Source organism: Doryrhamphus excisus, chromosome 5 (assembly GCF_030265055.1).
Source record: "Doryrhamphus excisus isolate RoL2022-K1 chromosome 5, RoL_Dexc_1.0, whole genome shotgun sequence".
Taxonomy (NCBI): domain Eukaryota; kingdom Metazoa; phylum Chordata; class Actinopteri; order Syngnathiformes; family Syngnathidae; genus Doryrhamphus; species Doryrhamphus excisus.
Genome location: NC_080470.1, coordinates 850,001 through 877,320, shown reverse-complemented (window position 1 = coordinate 877,320; position 27,320 = coordinate 850,001). Strand labels below are relative to the sequence as shown.

At 38.2% G+C, this 27,320-nt stretch overlaps 1 protein-coding gene across 7 annotated transcripts in view; it reads left to right on the top strand.

The window, feature by feature from the left end:
• The window catches only part of ptprsa (protein tyrosine phosphatase receptor type Sa), a 355,150-nt gene that overhangs the window by 315,937 nt on the left and 11,893 nt on the right, over positions 1–27,320 (top strand). For all 7 annotated transcript variants that reach the window (XM_058074048.1, XM_058074046.1, XM_058074043.1 and 4 more), the window contains 6 exons: positions 4,760–4,914; positions 8,669–8,954; positions 14,568–14,746; positions 17,389–17,515; positions 17,601–17,726; positions 24,196–24,350. In XM_058074048.1, coding sequence (XP_057930031.1) covers positions 4,760–4,914; positions 8,669–8,954; positions 14,568–14,746; positions 17,389–17,515; positions 17,601–17,726; positions 24,196–24,350 — 1,028 coding nt within the window. The remainder of the gene's footprint in view (positions 1–4,759; positions 4,915–8,668; positions 8,955–14,567; positions 14,747–17,388; positions 17,516–17,600; positions 17,727–24,195; positions 24,351–27,320) is intronic.

Here is a 27,320-nt window from a genome sequence, read left to right as displayed (position 1 = left end):
TTAAAAATTTAAAAATTTAAAAAATTTAAAAAATTTAAAAAATTTTAAATTAAAAAAATTTAAATAAATTTTAATTTTTAAAAATTAAAAAATCATATCACCTCGTACTTTGGTACTTGACAAAAAATTGAAAAAATAAAATTAAACAAATTTTTATTTAACAAATTAAATTTAAAAAATTGTATTAGGAAAGCAGGAAGTGAACAAATGTAACAGTTAGTGATTGTAAAAGTACCAGATGGAGGGGTAGGATTTAATAAGCTTTGCTTCTTCCTACTCCTTTTGGACATGTGGAACTGGGAACTGATTATGTGATGCACTCAATTGTAATCTGATGCATGTTTAAAATGAAATAAAACCATTACCATTACCATATTATGCAACATAGTAGACATAATAATAGTCGATAAAACCAGTGCTCGTGAGTGGTGCTTGGGAGCTGAGTGAGGGGCGGACAGGAAGTGAGTTGAGAATTGAGTTGTAGTTTGGAGAGGGTTGTGTTACGGATTATTGTGCCTGTTGTGAAATCACTCAAACAGTCACTTTTTGCACATGTTGATCCGTAACGGGAGGAGAACGACAACCCGTCAGGAGAGTTTAAAAATGTTTTTTTTATTTATATACTGATGTCTTGAAATTTTTCGCATTTACTTGTGGTCCTTGAACACAACCCTCCATGAAAAGCGGGGCTGTGCTGTATTTGAAATGTCTTTACGTCGGTGGTATTTAAGAAAAGCGGTGCATCGCAGACGACTCAGACAATCCTAGACTAATGCCGCACACGACACGTGAATATTTTAACATCGTCCCAGGTTTCCCCTAAAAATGCACAGGACAAGACAAAAAAGGCACAAAGAGAGATGAAATGTTTAATTAAAGAAGACATGGCACGCATCACTTGCAGCGTCACGCACACATTATCACACCGAGTGACCTTGCTTTAATTGGACGTGTGCAAAGACACATCGCCGGGGAAAGCACATTTAGCAGGACAGCAGCGCCATGAACGAAGACGCGGCTCGTCGTGGTCAACGATCCTTATTTATGCGTTTCTAGCAAAGATGCAAAAAAAATCCAATAAAATAAAGAAACCAACAACCTGTCATGTTTGTGCTGGCAGACTAAGCCCCCAGAAATCAGGGAGTGTCCAAAGAAAATCCATAAAAATAAGAACTAGGACAGTTTGCTTTTAATTACCACACTCATTTATTCATTTATTCAGCAAAGAAAAAAAAATCAGCTCTGTCAGGAAAAGCGGAAAAATACTGCATTGAAATGCAAACAGTACCTCCGTTAGATGAAAAACAGCAGTGGAGGACAGAAAACATGCATGGAGATTTTTATTCTCTTATCATAGTCAATCCTCATGGATTCGTTTTTTCATGTGTTATGCATGTGTTAAATGTACGTACATTGTTGTATTTGCGGAGTAGAATTTACTCACAGTACATACAAGTTATTGAAAGTCAATGATGGTGATGTCGTGCACGTGATGTCATCAGTAAGTTGAATCTGTAGTTCTTTACTCAGTACCGTATTTTCTGGACTATAAGTTGCTTCGTAGTATAAGTCGCACAAGGCCAAGTGGTAGCATTTTTATGTCCTTGTTAAAACATATTGCTCCTATTGTAGTATTTTACTCCCCTTCACAGTCCTCACATACTAGCATTCACAGTTGAAGTAGAGTAGAATTTACTCACAGTACATACAAGTGTCGAAAGTCAATGATAATTACCGTATTTTCTGGACTATAAGTCGCTCCGAAGTATAAGTCGCACAAGGCCAAAAATATATAATTAGGTAGAAAAAACATACATAAGTCGCACTGGCGTATATGTCGCATTTTTTGTTCACATTTCATTTGAATTTTAGTGATCAATCAGGAAATTATTAACTGACTCACCTCGTCAGACGTTCCTGGTTGTGGTAGCGTTTTTATGTCCTTGTTAAAACATATTCTCTTATCATACTCAATCCTCATGGATTCGTTTTTTCATGTGTTATGCATGTGTTAAATGTACGTACATTGTTGTATTTGCGGAGTAGAATTTACTCACAGTACATACAAGTTATTGAAAGTCAATGATGGTGATGTCGTGCACGTGATGTCATCAGTAAGTTGAATCTGTAGTTCTTTACTCACTACCGTAATTTCTGGAATATAAGTCGCTCCGGAGTATAAGTCGCACAAGGCCAAGTGGTAGCATTTTTATGTCCTTGTTAAAACATATTGCTCCTGTTGTAGTATTTTACTCCCCCTCATAGTCCTCACATACTAGCATTCACAGTCGAAGTAGAGTAGAATTTACTCACAGTACATACAAGTGTTGAAAGTCAATGATAATTACCATATTTTCTGGACTATAAGTCGCTCCGAAGTATAAGTCGCACAAGGCCAAAAATATATAATTAGGTAGAAAAAACATACATAAGTCACACTGGAGTATATGTCGCATTTTTTGTTCACATTTCATTTGAATTTTAGTGATCAATCAGGAAATTATTAACTGACTCACCTCGTCAGACGTTCCTGGTTGTGGTAGCGTTTTTATGTCCTTGTTAAAACATATTCTCTTATCATAGTCAATCCTCATGGATTTGTTTTTTCATGTGTTATGCATGTGTTAAATGTACGTACATTGTTGTATTTGCGGAGTAGAATTTACTCACAGTACATACAAGTTATTGAAAGTCAATGATGGTGATGTCGTGCACGTGATGTCATCAGTAAGTTGAATCAGTAGCTCTTTACTAAGTACCGTAATTTCTGGACTATAAGTCGCTCCGGAGTATAAGTCGCACAAGGCCAAGTGGTGGCATTTTTATGTCCTTGTTAAAACATATTGCTCCTATTGTAGTATTTTACTCCCCCTCATAGTCCTCACATACTAGCATTCACAGTCGAAGTAGAGTAGAATTTACTCACAGTACATACAAGTGTTGAAAGTCAATGATAATTACCATATTTTCTGGACTATAAGTCGCTCCGGAGTATAAGTCGCACAAGGCCAAAAATATATAATTAGGTAGAAAAAACATACATAAGTCGCACTGGAGTATAAGTCGCATTTTTTGTTCACATTTCATTTGAATTTTAGTGATCAATCAGGAAATTATTAACTGACTCACCTCGTCAGACGTTCCTGGTTGTGGTAGCGTTTTTATGTCCTTGTTAAAACATATTCTCTTATCATAGTCAATCCTCATGGATTCGTTTTTTCATGTGTTATGCATGTGTTAAATGTACGTACATTGTTGTATTTGCAGAGTAGAATTTACTCACAGTACATACAAGTTATTGAAAGTCAATGATGGTGATGTCGTGCACGTGATGTCATCAGTAAGTTGAATCTGTAGTTCTTTACTAAGTACCGTAATTTCTGGAATATAAGTCGCTCCGGAGTATAAGTCGCACAAAAATGCATAATTAGGTAAAAAAAACTACATAAGTCGGATTTTTTGCGGGTACTTTATTATTGTTATTATTGTTATTGTTATTATTATCTGGGTGGTTAGGGGAGTGGGACTAGATAGACTAGATATTTTTGTTGATTTACGTTTGGTTTGTTGTGCTTTGGATGATGTTCGAAATAAAGAAGAACCCCCCCCCCCCCCCCCCCCCACCCACCCACACACACACACACACAAAACTACTTCACCAAAACAGACATTACGTCATCTTGGACGGCAAGTTCTAACTAATTATTAACTGACTCACGTCGTCTGATGGTCGTGGTAGCGTTTTTATGTCCTTGTTAAAACATATTGCTCCTTGTAGTATTTTACTACCCCTCATAGTCCTCCACAAACCGAAGATTCATCACAAGCAAACAGGAAACACGGCAGAGCTGCAAAGGAGGTTGATTGACAAGTTTGACAAGTTGAATTTTAGTGATCAATCAGGAAATTATTAACTGACTCACCTCACGTCAGACGTTCCCAGTTGTGGTAGCATTTTTATGTCCTTGTTAAAACACATTGCTCCTGTTGTGGTATTTTACTCCCACTTCGTAGTCCTCCATAAATCGAAGATTCATCACTAAGAAGGTTGATTGACAATGGTTTACAGCCAATCAGAACACAGAACACAATGGGCGGGTTCTCCCTTAGCCAACCATGACTGTAGTAGTAGTACATGACTAGTAGTATGACTGTAGCAGTAGTAAATGCAATATCAGACACATAAAACACAGCACCGATGGATCGCTCTAATACACCACAAGGACAAAGAACACAAGGTGTGTTCATATGCTGTAGGAAAAAAAATGTTTTTTGATGTAGCGAGGGAATACTGTAATAATAAATACACGAGAGAGGACGTCACATGGGGAAGATAAGAAGGAAGAAAACCAATACACTGGAACCACGCACATTCCCAATTCAGCATTCACAGTCGAAGTAGAGTAGAATTTACTCACAGTACAAACAAGTGTTGAAAGTCAATGATAATTACCGTATTTTCTGGACTATAAGTCGCTCCGGAGTATAAGTCGCACAATGACAAAAATATATAAGTAGGTAGAAAAAACATACATAAGTCGCACTGGAGTATGAGTCGGATTTTTTGCGGGTAATTTATTTTATAAACGACTTGACCAAAACAGACATTACGTCATCTTGGAAGGCAAGTTCTAACTAATTATTAACTGAATCATGTTGTCTGACGTTCCCGGTCGTAGCGTTTTTATATTCTTGTTAAAACATATTGCTCCTTTTGGAGTGTCACCCCCTATAACCCCGCCCTCTCTGTTCTATTCAGAACGGCTCCAGTGAGAAACGTGAAGTTCGCCAGTTCCAGTTCACGGCGTGGCCCGACCACGGCGTGCCGGAATACCCGACCCCCTTCCTGGCCTTCCTGCGCCGGGTCAAGACCTGCAACCCACCTGATGCTGGACCCATCATCGCCCACTGCAGGTCAGCAACAGTAATACAACACAAGGGATGTCCGATAATTATTAGCTTGGGAATCTCCAGAACTCTCTCAAACAAACCCAGCCATCATCATCACTTACAACTGCATCAAACCCCTTGGCCATCCCCCCACATTCATGCTAGGTTAATTAGCGACTCCAAATTGTCCATAGGTATGAATGTGAGTGTGAATGGTTGTTTGTCTATATGTGCCCTGGGATTGCCTGGCCACCAGTCCAGGGTGGACCCCGCCTCTCTCTCGCCCGAAGACAGCTGGGATAGGCTCCAGCACCCCCTTGCGACCCTCTGGAGGATAAGTAGTACAAAATGATTGAATTAATAAATAATATTAATAAGTGGCTGCACGGTAGATGAGTGGTTAGTAACTCCAGAACTCTCTCAAACAAACCCAGCCATCATCATCACTTACAACTGCATCAAACACCTTGGCCATCTCTGCGTGGAGTGTGTGTGTGTGTGTGTGTGGGGGGGGGGGGGGGGGGGTGCATGTTCTCATGGGTTTTCTCCGGGTACTCTGGTTTCCTCCCACATTCCAAAAACATGCTAGGTTAATTAGCCACTCCAAATTGTCCATAGGTATGAATGTGAGTGTGAATGGTTGTTTGTCTATATGTGCCCTGTGATTGGCTGGCCACCAGTCCAGGGTGTACCCCGCCTCTCTCGCCCGAAGACAGCTGGGATAGGCTCCAGCACCCCCGCGACCTTCTGGAGGATAAGTAGTACAAAATGATTGAATGAATAAATAATATTAATAAGTGGCTGCACGGTAGATGAGTGGTTAGTAACTCCAGAACTCTCTCAAACAAACCCAGCCATCATCATCACTTACAACTGCATCAAACACCTTGACCATCTCTGCGTGGAGTGTGTGTGTGTGGGGGGGGGGGGGTTTGCATGTTCTCATGGGTTTTCTCCGGGTACTCCGGTTTCCTCCCACATTCCAAAAACATGCTAGGTTAATTAGCCACTCCAAATTGTCCATAGGTATGAACGTGAGTGTGAATGGTTGTTTGTCTATATGTGCCCTGGGATTGCCTGGCCACCAGTCCAGGGTGTACCCCGCCTCTCTCTCGCCCGAAGACAGCTGGGATAGGCTCCAGCACCCCCTTGCGACCCTCTGGAGGATAAGTAGTACAAAATGATTGAATTAATAAATAATATTAATAAGTGGCTGCACGGTAGATGAGTGGTTAGTAACTCTAGAACTCTCTCAAACAAACCCAGCCATCATCATCACTTACAACTGCATCAAACACCCTAGCCGCCTCTCGCCCGAAGACAGCTGGGATAGGCTCCAGCATACCTGCAACCCTACTGAGGATAAGCGGCATAGAAAATGAATAAATGGATGGGCAAAATAGTTCAATCCATTTATGAAAACTGCAAACATTATGTCGTAAAACAAGTCATTCTAAATGATTTATTAGTGAATAAAATGGACGACATCCTCCTCCTCCATGTGCTTTATGCATTACATAATCTCCCTTTCTTCACAGATCCACGTCGAGTGATCACATCATCTTTTCCCTTCAAAGCAACACTTTTATTCTGCTCCTTTTCTCTCCATGTCTGTCTCTTGTTTCCCCACGCCGTCAAAAAGACTCGCTCTAATCCGATCCCATTTTTCATGTTTCTTCCTTCCTTTTTTTTTTTTTTTTTTTTTTCGCTCTTAGCCTTTTACAAATTATATTTCTCCAAAAGGCTTATTCAAAGCCTCCCCCTTTGTCAAGATAAGAAGACCTCAGTCGGTCCAAAACGTTGCGCTATGAAACTGAAATGGCAGCTCGCTTTGCTCGGCCTCCATCGCTGCTCTTGGTGTCGTTTTAATGTTTGGCCTGCCAGTATACGCTCAACGGACACAACATTAGGTACACCTGGCACTCTGATAAAATGCCATGTGTTTATTATGATTGTGCTTTAGACTTAAGCTGTATCCTCTCGAGAGGTATTTTCACTTAATGTGTGTAACATTGTTAGGGATAGGTTCCCGCAATAAGATAAAATAAGATAAAATAATTTTTATTTGTTTGTGATTATTGTAGTATATGTTAAAGGCTGTAAAACACCTCATCATACACTTTATATACATTTCTGAGAAATTAAATTATTAACAGAGTCACCTCGTCAGACGTTCCCGGTCGTGGTAGCGTTTTTATGTCCTTGTTAAAACACATTGCTCCTGTTGTAGTATTTTACTCCCCCTCGTAGTCCTCCATAAACCGAAGATTCATCACTCAGGAGGTTGATTGACAATGGTTTACCGTCAATCAAAACATCAATTAAGTAACATCAAATGTAAAACATCAATTAAATCAAGTATCAAAAATATGTTTTTTTAGGAATACCTGGAATATGAAATGATAAAAAAAAATTAATTACGAAGATATTCCAAGAAAACAACCTGACCGGGTCATTTTTGACCCACTTATGGAAGGTTGGGGTAGTAACACAAAAACTAAAATTTCTTAAAATGTATAAAAGGTAAGTTAAAAATGTGAATGGCATGATATCAAAAACATGTTTTTTTTTTGAATAACTGGAATATGAAATTATGGAAAAATTTTCATTATGAAGATATTTCAAGAAAACAACCTGACCGGGTCATTTTTGACCCACTTATGGAAGGTTGGGGTAGTAACACAAAAACTGAAATTTCTAAAAATGTATAAAAAATAAGTTAAAAATGTGAATGGCATGATATTAAAAACATGTTTTTTTAGGAATAACTGGAATATGAAATGATGAAAAAATTTAATTACATAGATATTTCAAGGAAACAACCTGACCGGGTCATTTTTGACCCACTTATGGAAGGTTGGGGTAGTAACACAAAAATTAAAATTTCTTAAAATGTATAAAAAATAAGTTAAAAATGTGAATGGCATGATATCAAAAACATGTTTTTTAGGAATACCTCGAATATGAAATGATAAAAATCTTTCATTATGAAGATGTTTTAAGAACACAACCTAACCGGGTCATTTTTGACCCACTTATGGAAGGTTGGGGTAGTAACACAAAAACTAAAATTTCTTAAAATGTATAAAAGATAAGTTAAAAATGTGAATGGCATGATATCAAAAACATGTTTTTTTTTGAATAACTGGAATATGAAATGATAAAATATTTTAATTATGAAGATATTTCAAGAAAACAACCTGACCGGGTCATTTTTGACCCACTTATGGAAGGTTGGGGTAGTAACACAAAAACAAAAATTTCTTAAAATGTATAAAAGGTAAGTTAAAAATGTGAATGGCATGATATCAAAAACATGTTTTTTTTTTGAATAACTGGAATATGAAATTATGGAAAAATTTTCATCACAAAGATATTTCAAGAAAACAACCTGACCGGGTCATTTTTGACCCACTTATGGAAGGTTGGGGTAGTAACACAAAAACTAAAATTTCTTAAAATGTATAAAAGATAAGTTAAAAATTTGAACGGCATGATATTAAAAACATGTTTTTTTGTAGGAATAACTGGAATATGAAATGATGAAAAATTTTCATTATGAAGATATTTCAAGATATTTCATTTTTGACACAATTATGCATCTAAGGGTTAATAATAACGATAATAATTTTAATACATTTGTATTATATTTTTATGATAATTATATAAACAATAATACAATAATAATAATAATAATAGGCCCAGTTCCCTATTCAGATAATAATATATAACTGGTAAAGGAATAAAATAATAATTTTTGTCCTTCTCCTCTCTCCAGCGCCGGCGTGGGTCGGACGGGTTGCTTCATCGTAATCGACGCCATGCTGGAGCGTATCAAGCACGAGAAGACGGTGGACATTTACGGTCACGTGACGCTGATGCGCTCGCAACGGAACTACATGGTGCAGACGGAGGACCAGTACAGCTTCATTCACGACGCGCTGCTGGAGGCGGTGGCCTGCGGCAACACCGAGGTGGCGGCCCGCAGCCTCTACTCCTACATCCAAAAGCTGGCCCAGGTGGAGAGCGGCGAGCACGTCACCGGCATGGAGCTGGAGTTCAAGGTAGGAAGTACTTTTTTAAGGCTTTAAATCCCATTGTAATATACTTGACTATGACAAAGAAGTACAACAGTCGCTAATCGGGTATTTCCCACGACAGTATCACTCGGATACTGTGAACATCCAGCAGCAACACAACATTTTGGCATGACTACTATTTTGATGAAAAATATACTGAACCAGGGCTGCACAGCGGCCGGGTGGTTAGCACACAGGCTTCACAGCTAGGAGACCCGAGTTCGATTCCACCCTCGGCCATCTCTGTGTGGAGTTTGCATGTTCTCCCCGTGCATGCGTGGGTTTTCTCCGGGTACTCCGGTTTCCTCCCACATTCCAAAAACATGCTAGGTTAATTAGCCACTCCAAATTGTCCATAGGTATGAATGTGAGTGTGAATGGTTGTTTGTCTATATGTGCCCTGTGATGAATGAAATGAATGAAAATGGCAGAATTCACCCGCTCACCTGTGTAATGGTACAGCTGCCGCCTTCTAAGGCAGAGGGTTCAATCCAAGAATTTTTTTTTTTTTTGAAAATTCTGTTCATCACATCACAAACTGTGATGTCAGATATGGGATATGGAAGAACTGATTTTAATATTTTGGGGGTGATCCGGATCACCGTCTGGATACAGGATTTTTTTTTTAATGGATTCTTTAACATTGCAAGATTGTGAGACCATTTTCTGCATTTGTGTATATAAAAAAACTGCTGAGAGCACTTGGGGGGGGGGAGGAATGACAGGACAAGTTTCCAACAGGTTCTACAAAATATCAAATACTAATCCAAAAAAATGTAGGATTATAAAAATGGCAATTAATTTTGCATAATTCAATTCACAGTTACATATCTCCAAAAGGAGTAGGAAGAAGCCAAGCTTATTTATTCATTCATGCTGGAGCTTATCCCAGCTGTCTTTGGGCCAGCCAATCCCAGGGCACATATAGACAAACAACCATTCACACTCACATTCATACCTATGGACAATTTGGAGTCGCTGATTAACCTAGCATGTTTTTTGGAATGTGGGAGGAAACCGGAATACTCGGAGAAAACCCACGCATGCACGGGGAGAACATGCAAACTCCACACAGAGATGGCCGAGGGTGGAATTGAACTCAGGTCTCCTAGCTGTGACGCCTGTGTGCTAACCAGTTCAGTATATTTTTCATCAAAATAGTAGTCATGCCAAAATGTTGTGTTGCTGCTGGATGTTCACAGTATCCGAGCGATACTGTTGTGGGGGTGCTGGAGCCTAGCCCAGCTGTCTTTGGGTGTACACCCTGGACTGGTGGCCAGCCAATCCCAGGGCACATATAGACAAACAACCATTCACACTCACATTCATACCTATGGACAAATTGGAGTCGCTAATTAACCTAGCATGTTTTTTGGAATGTGGGAGGAAACCGGAATACTCGGAGAAAACCCACGCATGCACGGGGAGAACATGCAAACTCCACACAGAGATGGCCGAGGGTGGAATCGAACCCTGGTCTCGTAGCTCTGAGGTCTGTGCGCTAACCACTCAACCGCCGTGCCGCCCCAGGTTTATTTAATTTAAGATGATTTAACATTTTTACAACATTATTGCATTTTTTAATTATGAATGCTCATGTATTTCTTTGCAAACCTCATTTCAAAATGCTGCAAAAAATACCTCAGACACTTCAACCGCAGTCCCCATCAATATAAAATCAATTACAGCAAGCCTTGGTTATTTGGCAGCCGTTTGGCACGTTGTCTAAGCGGTATATTTAATATGCACAGGTTGACCCAAGAGCAACTTTCCACACACAATTAAGCTGGCCGGGGTGCCAGGGTGCCAGGATAATCCTCCTTACTGTCAGCTGTGGAGGAATGTAATGGCTTGTCGAGCTTTTTGAGGTATTTTAAGCAAATGGGGGGGGACGGGGGCAGCGCTGTTGCTCAGATGGCAGTAAATAAAAGGAAGAGGCAAGCGGGTGGCTCCTGTCGCACAGTATTTGCCAGCCTGTCTTTGTCAATGTTTGCCATAGTTGGTGGTGTGCTCTTCAGTCATTGGCTGGCCATTGTTACCCATTTTTTTGGCCAAGTCCGCAGATGACGCAAAAGCTCATCAAATAGACCATTATTTTTAATAAAAATACAGTATTTGTTTGGAATGTTCAACTCTGCTGCACGGCGTGGTTAGCGCGACACCATGGTTCAATCACCACCCTCGGCGAACCAGGGCTGCACAGTGGTCGAGTGGTTAACGCGCAGGACTCACAGCTAGGAGACCCGAGTTCAATTCCATCCTCGGCCATCTCTTGTGTGTAGTTAGCATGTTCTCCTTGGGTTTTCTCCGGGTATTCCGTTTTTTTCCCACTTTCCAAAAACATGCTAGGTTAATTAGCGACTCCAAATTGTACATAGGTATGAATGTGAGTGTGAATGGTTGTTTGTCTATATGTGCCCTGTGATTGGCTGGCCAAGACAGCTGGGATAGGCTCCAGCACCCCCACAACAGTATCACTCGGATACAGTGAACATCCAGCAGCAACACAACATTTTTGGCATGACTACTATTTTGATGAAAAATATACTGAACCAGGGCTGCACAGCGGACGAGTGGTTAGCACACAGGCTTCACAGCTAGGAGACCCGAGTTCAATTCCATCCTCGGCCATCTCTTGTGTGGAGTTTGCATGTTCTCCTTGGGTTTTCTCCGGGTATTCCGGTTTCTTCCCGCATTCCAAAAACATGCTAGGTTAATTAGCCACTCCAAATTGTACATAGGTATGAATGTGAGTGTGAATGGTTGTTTGTCTATATGTGCCCTGGGATTGGCTGAATGAATGTTCAAGTCTAGACTTTTGTACACTTTCCTTGTTGCGTCGACTTATGACGTCTTCTTGACTAATTACTAGAAATCACCAACTCGTGGAGTCGTATCCACGATCCGTGCATCCGTCCCATTCGCCATTCATCATCAGCCCCCCCGTGGAGAAACAATAATGGTGCTGGTGTGTTTCCACCCAGTCCCGCAGAGTAGTGACGGAATCACCGTTTGTGTAACAGGATAATGCTGAGCTGGTGTCTGGAGTTGAACGGGGATTAATCATGTTCTCTCAACATGAGGATTGCGTGGTACCGTAGTGGCTATGGATGAACAAAAAGCATCGGATGCGCTAGCAGTGAAGTTTGCAGAAAGCATGTATTTTTCATGACTTTCCAAATAAGATCTTAAATGATGTATTTGTGGTGTCCAAGAATAGTTAGCCTCGTTGTTAGCATGAGTTTATGACATGACACCACCAAGTTAATCCTGGTTGCGTAACATTCCATGTCGCCATGCTTTTACCCTGCAACCCGTCGAATGGAGTCGACTGTGCTATAAATGGAAAGGAACTGGCATGCCGGTCCGCGGATACCCCGGATGTTTGGGTACACTGCAGCATGACGCGTTGCCAGCGTTGGCTCCGAGTTGCGTGTATCCACAGCCGTGTTGGTGGTATAGCTGAAGGTCTCTATAGTGCTGCCAGGCCACCTCAGACCCATCCAGGTCTCTTTGTGGAGCGCTGATCAAAGGCGATGCTGCAGCAGGAGATGAAGGGATGGCATGAGCGGGGAGGCCTGAATCAAGTCCAAGTGACCAGGATGCGTTGATCCTGCAGGGGAATTGAGGAACACCTGGAGATGCGAGGAGAACACGAGCGCTCCAAGTGGACGCATCTCGCTTCCTTTCCTATTTCCTGGTGTCGGTGATGTCCTGGGTGTGTCGGGGACGTCTCTGGACTGAAAGGAACCTAAACAATTTATGCTAGGTTTTATTGCACACTAACCAGGAGTCACAGAACACAGACGCTAGTCTTAGGACTGGCTGGCTACTGAACCCCTTAAGTCCCAGAAACTACCCATAAAGTATTTGATGGTTACTATTTTATTATTATTATTATTATTATTATTATTATTATTATTATTATTATTATTATTATTATTATTATTATTATTATTATTATTATTATTATTGTTATTGTTATTGTTATTGTTATTGTTATTGTTATTATTTATTATTATTTATTATTATTTATTATTATTATTAATAATAATAATAATATTAATATTATTATTATAATTATTATTGTTATTATTTATTATTATTATTATTATTAAAATAATAAAAAATACAGCTGTTTCTACACATTGGGACGCATCCAGGCATCATGTCACGTATTAAAAGTGACATTTATTTATTTATTGTATTTTTTTCTTCGATAGCACACGGTCCCCATACATCACACATGCCTTACATACACAAATAAATGTAATTTAATTAATTGTAATTTAATTTAATTTAATTTAATTTAATTTGATGTAATTTTATTTTATTTTATTTTATTCTATTTTATTCTATTCTATTCTATTCCAGTCTATTTTATTCTGTTCTATTTTATTCTGTTTTATTTTATTTTATTTTATTTTATTTTATTTTATTTTATTTTATTTTATTTTATTTTATTTTATTTTATTTTATTTTATTTTATTTTATTTTATTTTATTTTATTTAAAATACATAAATTAATTATAATAATAGTATTATATTGATATTAGTAGTTATGTATGTATACAAATAATAAAAATATGTAAAAATATTTTATATATAATATTAATAATTTAGATATGATAATAATAATTAATATATACTACATACATACTAAAATCCACCTTCCCTCCCACCCATGCCCCACACCCCCACGGTCCCACACAGTAGCCAAGCCACAGCACCCGGGGCAAACCGCGGCCCACCCCCATAGGTGGGCCGCACACACACTCTGGACAGACCCCCACCAGAACCCCCAGAAAAAAAGTGACATTTATTAAACAGACAAGGTTCATTGATTCTTTATTATTAAAAAATATTCTATTTATTCTAAGCCAAAGAGTTAAACAATAATGCATTTTTAATAATAAAAAAAATAAAAAAGAAGAGAACATAAACACAGTGAAATATGTCCAATGTTTAACACCAGGCTGACTCCACCACATTAGACGTCCACGTGATTGGAAAAAAAAAAAAAAAATGACGCACACTCATCCTTAGCCGTAGCATCCCTTTTTGCGAGACGATGTTTTATGTATGCACACATTGCAGCATTATCAAAGGAGGGGGTGACCCACTTTTTGGGGGGAGTTTGCTGTTTCATGCATTCTTTATCTCCCAGCTTGTTTGTGTGTTTGTGTGTTTGCCACATTTCTTCAGCGCTGAAATTGACCCTGCAGGACTCTGTGATGTGCAAAAAGGATCAACGTACGCACTGCTGTTCCATACTTAATAAGGAATGACCCTGGAAAAATGAAGGGATTTCAAAATCTGATGAAAGTCGGGGTTATTAAAAATAACCCCCACCTATGCTCACCGTCCACTGCTCTTCTTTCCACTTCCATCTTTTTTTTTTTTTTAACGACCGTGGACCCTGCCAATTCTTCCCTGCCTCCCATCAACGGCACGCTTTCCTTTCATCTTCCTCCCTCTCGCTCATCCGCATCCCTCTCTCTCTCTCTCGCTCCACATTTTCCGCACCCGCTTTTTGGTAACCGTTCCTGTGTTCCTTCCATTTATATCAATCTGTTCCTCTGTCTTCCCCCCCGCCAGCGTTTGGCCAACTCCAAAGCCCACACGTCACGCTTCATCAGCGCCAACCTTCCCTGCAACAAGTTCAAGAACCGGCTGGTCAACATCATGCCCTACGAGACCACGCGGGTCTGCCTGCAGCCAATCAGAGGCCTGGAAGGATCCGACTACATCAATGCTAGTTTCATTGACGGATACAGGTACGAGGGAACGGAGGAAAACATATCTCATTCACCATAAATATGGAATAATGTTCAAAAAACATGTCATTACAGGTCAAATGTACAGATTATTAAAGTTATTCATATTTATCTTCATGCTTCATTTATAATATTTGTCATGAAGCTTTAAGATTGTTCGGAAATCCTTGAACGTGTCATAGTTCTGTTCAAAAAATGGACTCAGCCATAAAAATGTCTGTATTCTCCACTTCACAGAACAGAACTATGACATGTTCAAGGATTTCCGAACAAATCTTAAAAATTCGATTTGTTCGGAAATCCTTGAACGCGTAGTTCAAGTAATGAGCGACTACAGTGATGGACTCAGCCATAAAAATGTCAGTATTCTCCACTTCACAGAACAGAACTGTGACATGTTCAAGGATTTCCGAACAAATCTTAAAAATTCGATTTGTTTGGAAATCCTTGAACGTGTCATAGTTCTGTTCAAAAAATGGACTCAGACATAAAAATGTCTGTATTTTCCACCTCACAGAACAGAACTATGACACGTTCAAGGATTTCCGAACAAATCTTAAAAATTCGATTTGTTTGGAAATCCTTGAACGTGTCATAGTTCTGTTCAAAAAATGGACTCAGCCATAAAAATGTCTGTATTCTCCACTTCACAGAACAGAACTATGACACGTTCAAGGATTTCCAAACAAATCTTAAAAATTCGATTTGTTCGGAAATCCTTGAACGTGTCATAGTTCTGTTCAAAAAATGGACTCAGCCATAAAAATGTCTGTATTCTCCACTTCACAGAACAGAACTATGACATGTTCAAGGATTTCCGAACAAATCTTAAAAATTCGATTTGTTCGGAAATCCTTGAACGTGTCATAGTTCTGTTCAAAAAATGGACTCAGCCTTAAAATGTCTGTATTTTCCACCTCACAGAACAGAACTATGACACGTTCAAGGATTTCCGAACAAATCTTAAAAATTCGATTTGTTTGGAAATCCTTGAACGTGTCATAGTTCTGTTCAAAAAATGGACTCAGCCATAAAAATGTCTGTATTCTCCACTTCACAGAACAGAACTATGACATGTTCAAGGATTTCCGAACAAATCTTAAAAATTCGATTTGTTTGGAAATCCTTGAACGTGTCATAGTTCTGTTCAAAAAATGGACTCAGCCATAAAAATGTCTGTATTCTCCACTTCACAGAACAGAACTATGACATGTTCATGGATTTTCGAACAAATCTTAAAAATTCGATTTGTTTGGAAATCCTTGAACGTGTCATAGTTCTGTTCAAAAAATGGACTCAGCCATAAAAGTGTCTGTATTCTCCACTTCACAGAACAGAACTATGACATGTTCAAGGATTTCCGAACAAATCTTAAAAATTCGATTTGTTCAGAAATCCTTGAACGTGTCATAGTTCTGTTCAAAAAATGGACTTAGACATAAAAATGTCTGTATTCTCCACTTCACTGAACAGAACTATGACATGTTCAAGGATTTTCGAACAAATCTTAAAAATTCGATTTGTTTGGAAATCCTTGAACGTGGCATAGTTCTGTTCAAAAAATGGACTCAGCCGTCGAAGTGGAGAATACCGACATTTTTATGGCTGAGTCCATCACAGTAGTCGCTCATTTATCGCAATTAATTGGAATTTTTAATAAATCCAATTTTAATATTTGTCATCAAGCTTTAAGATTTGATCGGAAATCCTTGAACGTGTCATAGTTCTGTTCAAAAAATGGACTCAGCCATAAAAATGTCTGTATTCTCCACCTCACAGAACAGAACTATGACACGTTCAAGGAAATATTATACATTTGATTTGTTCGGAAATCCTTGAATATCGCAATTAATTGGAATTTGTAATAAATCGAATATTTTGGTAGTCGGAACATAAAAAAAAACAATTCATTTTTGACAACTTTAGAGCTCTCTGGACAATAAATAGCACCCCTATAGTCTTTAAGGCGTTGAATGAGCTGCCCCACCCCCCCCCAAATGTATCTCGTACCTCATCCAAATTTACTCTCCAGTGCGGTCACTGAGGTCCGAGGGCCAGCTCCAACTTGTGGTGCCCAAGACGAGACTTAAGACCTTTTCTGTGGTTGGCCCCAAGCTATGGAACCCCCCTCCCCCCTAGTAAAAAAGGCCCCCAACATGGAAAGCTTTAAGTCTCGTCTTAAAACCCATTTTTATTCTCTGTTTTAACTCGGACTGAGTCGTACGGTACTGTGTCTTTTAGTTTTTTTTTTATTTAAATTGTTTTGTTTTTTATTAATTTTATTTTATATTTAATAAATTTAATTTAAATGTAGTTTTATTAATTTTAATTTGTTTTATTTTTTTATACTTTTATTGCTTTGCTTTTAATATTTTAATATCTATTTTACTATTTTATTTCTTATTTGATCTTTTAGTTTTGGATTATTACTTTTTATTTGACTAGTCCGTGCAGCACTTTGGAAACTCTGTTTATAAAATGTGCTAAATAAATAAAGATAAAAATAAATAAATAAAAATAAATAAATAAATAAAGTGGCTTGGATTGGAAATAGCAAACGCACGCTTGGAGAGAGCATGAAAACAAAAAAAAGTCCAGTGACAGACAAAAAGTTCTAACGTGATGTAACTCTTGGTCTCCAGGCAACAAAAGGCCTACATTGCCACACAGGGCCCTCTGGCAGAAACCACAGAGGACTTCTGGAGAATGCTCTGGGAGAACAATTCCACCATTGTCGTCATGCTGACCAAACTGAGAGAGATGGGAAGGGTAGGACAAATCACTCACTGAAAAACGATAAAAAAATAAAAAATCAGTACATTGAAAAGAAACGTTGCCATGTCTGTTCACGCAGGAAAAGTGTCATCAGTACTGGCCTGCGGAGCGCTCCGCCAGGTACCAGTACTTTGTGGTGGACCCCATGGCGGAGTACAACATGCCTCAGTACATCCTTCGAGAGTTCAAAGTCACAGATGCCAGGGTAAGACAATCGAAATGGCGTTGGAGATCAGTCAAAAAAAGCACCAAATAAGCAGCAAACAATGCATCCGGGGGGGGACTGGGGGGGGGGGGGGGGGGGGGGGGGGGGGGGGCTTTGGATGTTAGAATACATTTGCTGGCTTTATTTTGGGCCCAATTAGGTGGGACAGTTTGAAACGGCAGCAAAACATAAATCAGTTTCTCTTCTCCGCCAACGGGCTGACATAGGCAATGATTTTTCCCAAGCTGTGTTGCAGCTTGTTAGCTTGTTAGCTGGCAGCCTTCCTGTTGATAAGAGGCCATGTTGCACGTCATGCAGGCCTTACATACTTGGTCACACGCATGTCATGTATGCGGATATATAAGTGATTCATGTAGAAACAGTGGAACGTGCTCGAAACAAATTCATTTGGTCCACAAAGCCTCCACGCAGAGATGGCAGAGGGTGGAATCGAACTCAGGTCTCCTAGCCGTGAGGCCTACGTGCTAACCACTCAATCACCGTGCAGCCCTATAGATAAAGTCATACTCTAAATTAGAAAAATCATCCATATGACCCAAAGTTTGTGATTCCCGTCTCCACAATACAGTACCAACTCGTCAAAATGTCACTGGTGATACTGTTCCTCATCTGTCAAACAAACCCAGCCATCATCATCACTTGAAAGTGCTTCAAAAAACATTATAATTATATTATTATTTATACCATGTAAACTCCACACAGAGATGGTGGAGGGTGGAATCGAACTCGGGTATATTAGCTGCGAGGCCTACGAACTAACCACTTAACCACCGTGCAGCCCTACAGATAAAGTCATACTGTAAATTGGAAAAATCATCCATATGACCCAAAGTTTGTGATTCCTGTCTCCACAATATAGTACCAACTCATCAAAATGTCTCATCTGTCAAACAAACCCAGCCATCATCATCACTTGCAACTGCTTCAAACAGCCATTATAATTATATACTTGTACTCACATGATAAACACCATTATAATTATAATAAATTATACCATGTAGACTTCACACAGAGATGGCACAGGGTGGAATCGAACTCGGGTCTCCTAGCCGTGAGGCCTACGTGCTAACCACTCAACCACCGTGCAGCCCTAGAGATAAAGTCATACTGTAAATTATCATCAAATCATCAAAGTTTGTGATTCCTGTCTCCACAATACCAACTCATCAAAATGTCCCTCATCTGTCAAACAAACCCAGCCATCATCATCACTTGCAACTGCTTCAAACACCATTATAATTTTATACTTGTACTCACATGATAAACACCATTATAATGATAATAAATTATACCATGTAAACTTCACACAGAGATGGCAGAGGGTGGAATCGAACTCGGGTCTCCTAGCCGTGAGGCCTACGTGCTAACCACTCAACCACCGTGCAGCCCTAGAGCTAAAGTCATACTGTAAATTAGAAAAATCATCCATATGACCCAAAGTTTGTGATTCCTGTCTCCACAATACAGTACCAACTCATCAAAATGTCACTCATCTGTCAAACAAACCCAGCCATCATCATCACTTGCAACTGCTTCAAACACCAGTATAATTATATACTTGTACTCACATGATAAACACCATTATAATGATAATAAATTATACCATGTAAACTCCACACAGAGATGGCAGAGGGCGGAATCGAACTCGGGTCTCATAGCTGCGAGACCTACGTGCTAACCACTCGTCCACCGTGCAGCCCATGTTATGAAGTCTTAAATGCAAAACTCACAAACAAATTGACTTTTAGAGTTTCGAGAAGCGCGTCGTTGTCGGTTGTTTGATTTAGCGTTGGAAAAAAACTTGTCACAATCTGCGCTCGTGGAGAAATAAAGTGGAATTAACCTCCCGTTCTGTCGCCGGCGTGTTTACCTGTTTGTGGCGCTAAATGACGGCGCGTGCACACATTTTCGCCGCAAAGTCACAGCAAAGCATCCGCCGCCTCAACAGTCACGTATTTAATCACACAATTTGACACGCCGCGTGGGCCCTCAGGTTGTGTGTTCAAATGTCCCGTTTTTTGTTTTTTTTGTTTTTTTTTTCTCTCCTCTCTTTCCCGAGCGCATTGTGTTGTTGTCTTGGCCTCTTTCCTTTTATTTTTTAATCCTGTTGCCGAGGAAAAATGTATCGCAGATGAAAGACAAAGGCCGGAAAAGAAAGGAAACAGAGAAACATGACATGTGCAAAAAAACAGTTGGCGTATGGAAATGATGGGAATAGAATGGTTGTATTAAACATGGAACAGCAGCTAAGCTAACGACTACCACAGTAGCATGCGGCTATTTCATGGGTTTGATTATACTATAGCGATTATTCATAGCGGTTCTTGTCAGCCACCATCTGCACTCATGGATGATACGTAGTGAATACATGAATGTTTATATGTTTTTTTTCATGTCATCTTTTCAAGCATCAGATGCATAATAAGTCCACAGAAATATGTCCATATTTTTATATACTGTATATATATATGAAATTCATTTAATTAAAACGAAAACAACAACAAATTGCTGGAATTTTTGCAGCTCATTCTAAAAATACATACAATTAAGCATAGAATCTTACAAAGCTGCACGGTACACAAGTGGTTACCACGCAGGGCTCACAGCTAGGAGACCCAAGTTCAATTCCATCCTCGGCCATCTCTGTGTGGAGTTTGCATGTTCTCCCCGTGCATGCGTGGGTTTTTTTTTTACTCCGGGTACTCCGGTTTCCTCCCACATTCCAAAATCATGCTAGGTTAATTAGCGACTCCAAATTGTCCATAGGTATGAATGTGAGTGTGAATGGTTGTTTGTCTATATATGTGCCCTGTGATTGGCAGGGATAGGCTCCAGCACCCCCACGACAGTATCACTCGGATACTGTGAACATCCAGCAGCAACACAACATTTTTGGCATGACTACTATTTTGATGAAAAATATACTGAACCAGGGCTGCACAGCGGATGAGTGGTTAGCACACAGGCTTCACAGCTAGGAGACCCGAGTTCAATTCCATCCTCGGCCATCTCTGTGTGGAGTTTGCATGTTCTCCCCGTGCATGCGTGGGTTTTTTTACTCCGGGTACTCCGGTTTCCTCCCACATTCCAAAAACATGCTAGGTTAATTAGCCACTCCAAATTGTCCATAGGTATGAATGTGAGTGTGAATGGTTGTTTGACTATATGTGCCTTGTGATTGGCTGGGATAGGCTCCAGCAACCTTTGTGAGGATAAGCGGTAGAAAATGAATGAATTAATAATCTTACCAGAATAAAGTCACAATATTACAGGAATAAAATCCCAATTACAGGAAGGGAATTTTCAAAAAAAAATAAAATATTAAAAAAATGTAAATTAAAATAAAAAAAATAAATTTTTATATATACATTTTATTTTTTATATACTGTATATATATATGAAATAAAAAACTTTAATTAAAAAGAAAACAACAACAAATAAACAAAAAAATGGCTGTAATTTTACATATAGGAAGTCAAAATACACCACAAGGATGCAGAACACAATGCGTAATCATACTCTGTTAAAAAATTGCAAAATTACACTTTAAAAAAAACGCTAAAGGTGAGCCACGATGCAGGCAGGTAACATTGCGTATATTTATTTTGAGGTCTCAAAATGACACAAAGAGGTCTTAACGCTAAGCCAAAGTCTAAATATAAACTTCCACAAGGTTGGTTAAAATGTACAAATTCTTGATGGATCTTCATATTTCTGTAAGAGACGCGGTATTTCTGTACACGGAGCGTATACTGTAGCGAGAATTTGACATTCAAACGACTTTCTAAGGGCGCACTTCAGTCTGAAAGCAACATTATTGCGGCTGACGCCAGACCAAATCCTTTGTAAAGAAAATCCAATCCCAGTTTACCTTGTTGGCGTAAATAGTGAGAAAGCTAACACCTGGCTAACACAAGGCTTCTTTTCTCCCGGGAATCACGAGGCGCTTTGGCGTGAGAACGTTGCATCGAAACACGTTCTTCTCTCACCAAGACTCTTGCCGCTTAACAAGTTGATCAAAATCAATTTCACACCAAATTGCCCAGATTGACTTTTTGTCCAGTGGGTTTGACAACTTGTCAGTTTTTATTTTCTATTTTTTACCATCCAATCCCACCTCCTCGTCTTCTGTCTGTGCTTCTTAAGACCCCCCCCCCCCCAACCCCCAACCCCCCCCACACACAACACTCATCCATCAAATTGGACTATCGATCGCATCACAGGATTATCCTATTCAACACGGTGTCTCGGACAAGACGCGTGTCACGGCGAATGCGCTATTGATTAGTTTCAGGTAGAAGCGGCTACAAACCAACAGGAGAGAGAATTGGGGAGACGTGGATGAACCTCTTCTTTAGACAGCACTAAACATCCATATTTCTTCTACAAATGTGGGAAGACGGACCCAAGTCTGTTGTGATTTGATGCATCTTAAGTCTGAATATTTTGAGAAATAATGCGACAAAAGTGAAGTCCAAAGTCATAATAATAAGAAAATTTCCAAAAAGAAAATTTTAATAGTTGGGAAAAAACAAACAGCAGAAAAAAGATAAGACAAAATGCTTTTACAATTTTACAAGAATATACTATGATATTATGAGGAAAAATAAAGCCATTTTAGTAGCATAGTGTTGAAATATTAAAGAAAAAAATACTTTATATTATTATTTGTTGAAGTCTGAATATTTTGAGAAATAATGCGACAAAAGTAAAGTCAAAAGTCATAATAATGAGAAGAAAATTTACAAGTGGAAAATTGTAATAGTTGGGCAAAAAAAAAACAGCAGAAATTATGAGGAAAAATAAATCCATTTTAGTAGCACAATGTTGAAATATTAAAGAAAAAAATACTTTATATTATTATTTGTTTAAGTCTGAATATTTTCAGAAATAATGCGACAAAAGTAAAGTCAAAAGTCATAATAATGAGAAGAAAATTTACAAGAAGAAAATTGTAATAGTTGGGCAAAAACAAAAAACAGAAGAAATTATGAGGAAAAATAAAGCCATTTTAGTAGCACAATGTTGAAATATTAAAGAAAATAATACTTTATATTATTATTTGTTTAAGTCTGAATATTTTCAGAAATAATGCAACAAAAGTAAAGTCAAAAGTCATAATAATGAGAAGAAAATTTACAAGAGGAAAATTGTAGTAGTTGGGCAAAAAAAAAAACAGCAGAAATTATGAGGAAAAATAAAGCCATTTTAGTAGCACGGTGTTGAAATATTAAAGAAAAAAATATGTTATTATTATTTGTTTAAGTCTGAATATTTTGAGAAATAATGTGACAAAAGTAAAGTCAAAAGTTATAATAATGAGACAAAAATTTGCAAGAGGAAACTTGTAATAGTTGGGCAAAAAATAAAAACAGCAGAAATTATGAGGAAAAATAAAGCCATTTTAGTAGAACAGTTTTGAAATATTAAAGAAAAAAAATATGTTATATTTATTATTTGTTTCAGTCTGAATATTTTGAGAAATAATGCGACAAAAGTAAAGTTAAAAGTCATAATAATGAGAAGAAAATTTACAAGAAGCAAGTTGTAATAGTTGGGCAAAAACAAAAAACAAGAAATTATGAGGAAAAATAAAGCCATTTTAGTAGCACGGTGTTGAAATATTAAAGAAAAAAATACTTTATATTATTATTTGTTTAAGTCTGAATATTTTCAGAAATAATGCGATAAAAGTAAAGTCAAAAGTCATAATAATGAGAAGAAAATTTACAAGTGGAAAATTGTAATAGTTGGGCAAAAAAAAAACATCAGAAATTATGAGGAAAAATAAAGCCATTTTAGTAGCACGGTGTTGAAATATTAAAGAAAAAAATACATTATATTATTATTTGTTTAAGTCTGAATATTTTGAGAAATAATGCGACAAAAGTAAAGTTAAAAGTCATAATAATGAGAAGAAAATTTACAAGAAGAAAATTGTAATAGTTGGGCAAAAAAAAAAAACAGCAGAAATTATGAGGAAAAATAAAACAATTTTTAACCAATCAGATTCCAAGGTAGCCTCTCAGGGCCATCTAGCAGGCGTACAATAACATCAGTATTTTTCCATCGTCTGATTGGCTGGTGTTAGCAAGACCGTGCAGTGCTTAGGTCATCTTGCTCAGAAACGAGACAGACATGATGTTGTTAATCGTTCTTCAAATGAAAATAAAACATTTGGAAAATGGTCTGGACTTTTTTTTTGATAAGTGATGTGCAGTTTTTCCATCATTTTTCATCAGTGAAAACATATTTTAAATGTTGTATGTTTCGAAAAAAAAAAAATGTCATGGGAGCTAAAGACCGACCTTACACGGATTGATCCTCTGGATTGATAATCTGACGCCCATTTTGAATTCTCCAACGATCCGATTTTTCCAATGACAACAGTCGTAGGCGCGGTCGAGTTAGCATCCCGCTGAATGACCCTGACTTTCTGTTCCTGCAGGACGGCCAGTCCAGGACAGTAAGGCAGTTCCAGTTTACCGACTGGCCGGAGCAAGGCGTTCCTAAATCTGGAGAGGGCTTTATCGATTTCATTGGCCAGGTGCATAAAACCAAGGAGCAGTTTGGACAAGATGGACCCATCTCCGTACACTGCAGGTAAGCGGCATTCCCCAAATTGATTGAAATCGATTAAAAACCATGGATTTGAAACTCTTTTTGAGATCAGGTTTCACTATTAAATCATGTCTTCATAGTACTTCTTATGTAGTAGTCCTCGCACATTCACCACATAATATACAGTACCGCCTTTCTTTTTGCTGTGTGGCATTACCACGGGCCCATTTCCTCCATAATTGATAAGGCTGAAATGCAGCGTGGCATTTGCAAAGAGGAGGCACATGAAATAAAAGCAGCCATTCTTTTGGTTTTTATGATCCATGATGGATTCTAATACCTGAGGTGTAGGTTCCAAGGTAACCTACATCATTAACCAGCCGTGCTGGACTTAGGGGAGAACCTGATATTTGCTCAGATTCATCATGTTCGGTCCTTGAGCGGGATCTGTTGTCTGGCTTTTGTAGAATATGATGCATTGTTCGAGAAAAAAAAATATTGTTGCATAATTTCAATTTCAATTCAAGTTTACCGTAAATTCCAATGTATAAGCTGTACCCCGAAAATTTTGAGGAAAAAAAATTCAAAATTTCCAAATTCAACACTAAATTCATCACACAGTAACTTAACACCCCACAGGTATTTGAGGGAAAAAAACAATTTTAACATATATAAGCTGCCCTCAACTGCACTGACGCACATGCCCATGTCATAAAATGACATTTTGTGGTACACTCGAGTCTGTGAGGTTCCAGGTGGCTCTTTAACAGAAGGCAATCAGAACCCGTGGGAAAACTCCCAAAAGTGTGTCAACCCCTTCGGAAATCGCAGGTGGTCGTTACTCAATGTAACAGTCTGATTCACAGTGTCATTTTACAAAGAACACTAAATTCATCACACAGCAACTTAACACCCCAAAGGTGTTTGAGGGAAAAAAAACGATTTTAACGATTTTAAGCTGCCCTCAACTGTAAAACGCACATGCCCACATAAAATGAAATATAAAATCATAAAATGATATTTTGTGGTACACTGGAGTCTGTGAAGTCCAGGCAGCTCTTTGACAGAAGGCAATCAAAACCTGTGGAAAAACTCACAAGTGTTTCAAAATTCATCACACAGCAACTTAACACCCCAAAGGTGTTTGAGGGGAAAAAAAACTATTTTAACCTATATATAAGCTGCCCTCAACTGTAAAACGCACATGCCCACATAAAATGAAATATAAAATCATAAAATGATATTTTGTGGTACACTCGAGTCTGTGGGGGTCCGGGCAGCTCTTTGCCAGAAGGAACTCACAGAAACTCACAAGAAGTGTGTCAACCCCTTCGGGAATCGCAGGTGGTCGTTACTCAATATAACAGTCTGACTCACTGTGTCATTTTTACAAAGAACACTAAATTCATCACACAGCAACTTAACACCCCAAAAGTATTTGAGGGAAAAAAACGATTTTAACATATATAAGCTGCCCTCAACTGTAAGACGCACATGCCCACGTCATAAAATGACATTTTGTGGTACACTCGAGTCTGTGGGGGTCCGGGCAGCTCTTTGCCAGAAGGCAATCAAAACCTGTGGGAAAACTCACAACAAGTGTGTCAACCCCTTCGGAAATCGCAGGTGGTCGTTACTCAATGTAACAGTCTGATTCACAGTGTCATTTTACAAAGAACACTAAATTCATCACACAGCAACTTAACACCCCACAGGTATTTGAGGGGAAAAAAAACGATTTTAACATATATAAGCTGCCCTCAACTGTAAGACGCACATGCCCACGTCATAAAATGACATTTTGTGGTACACTCGAGTCTGTGAGGGTCCAGGCATCAGAACCCGTGGAAAAACCCTGTGGCAATCATTACCTGTGGAAAAACTCACAACAAGTGTGTCAACCCCTTCGGAAATCGCAGGTGGTCGTTACTCAATGTAACAGTCTGACTCACTGTGTCATTTTACAAAGAACACTAAATTCATCACACAGCAACTTAACACCCCAAAATCTCCTTCGGAAATCGCAGGTGGTCGTTACTCAATGTAACAGTCTGACTCACGGTGTCATTTTACAAAGAACACTAAATTCATCACACAGCAACTTAACACCCCAAAATCTCTTTCGGGAATGGCAGGTGGTCGTGACTCAATACAACAGTCTGACTCACGGTGTCATTTTACAAAGAACACTAAATTCATCACACAGCAACTTAACACCCTCATAATTTTAGCAACCTAGCAACGTAACTTTTTTCTGCTGTTTTTTGTTTTGCCCAACAATTTCAACTTGTAAATTTTCTTCTCATTATTATGACTTTTGACTTTACTTACTATGTTGCATTATTTCTCAAAATAATAATATAATATAATATAACATATTTTTTTTCTTTAATATTTCAACACCGTGCTACTAAAATGGCTTTATTTTTCCTCATAATATCATAGTATATTCTTGTAAAATTATTATTAATTATTATTAATTTATTATTATTATTATTATTATTATTATTTTCTCATCATTTTAGCAACCTAGCAACCTAACTTTTTTCTGCTGTTTTTTTTTTCCCAACTATTTCAACTTGTAAATTTTCTTATTATTATGACTTTTGACTTTACTTTTGTCGCATTATTTCTCAAAATATTCAGACTTAAACAAATAATAATATAACATATTTTTTCTCTTTAATATTTCAACACCGTGCTACTAAAATGGCTTTATTTTTCCTCATAATTTTTGCTGTTTTTTTTATTAATATGACTTTTGACTTTACTTTTCTTGCATTATTTCTCAAAATATTCAGACTTAAACAAATAATAATATAATGTATTTTTTTTCTTTAATATTTCAACACTGTGCTACTAAAATGGTTTTATTTTTCCTCATAATATCATAGTATATTCTTGTAAAATTATAAAAGATTTAGAAATAAGGAGTTAGTATGTTCTCTGTAGGCGGCATTATGCTTAATTGTCCTTACTGGCCTTTTTTGCAGTACATTTAGCGAGTGAAGA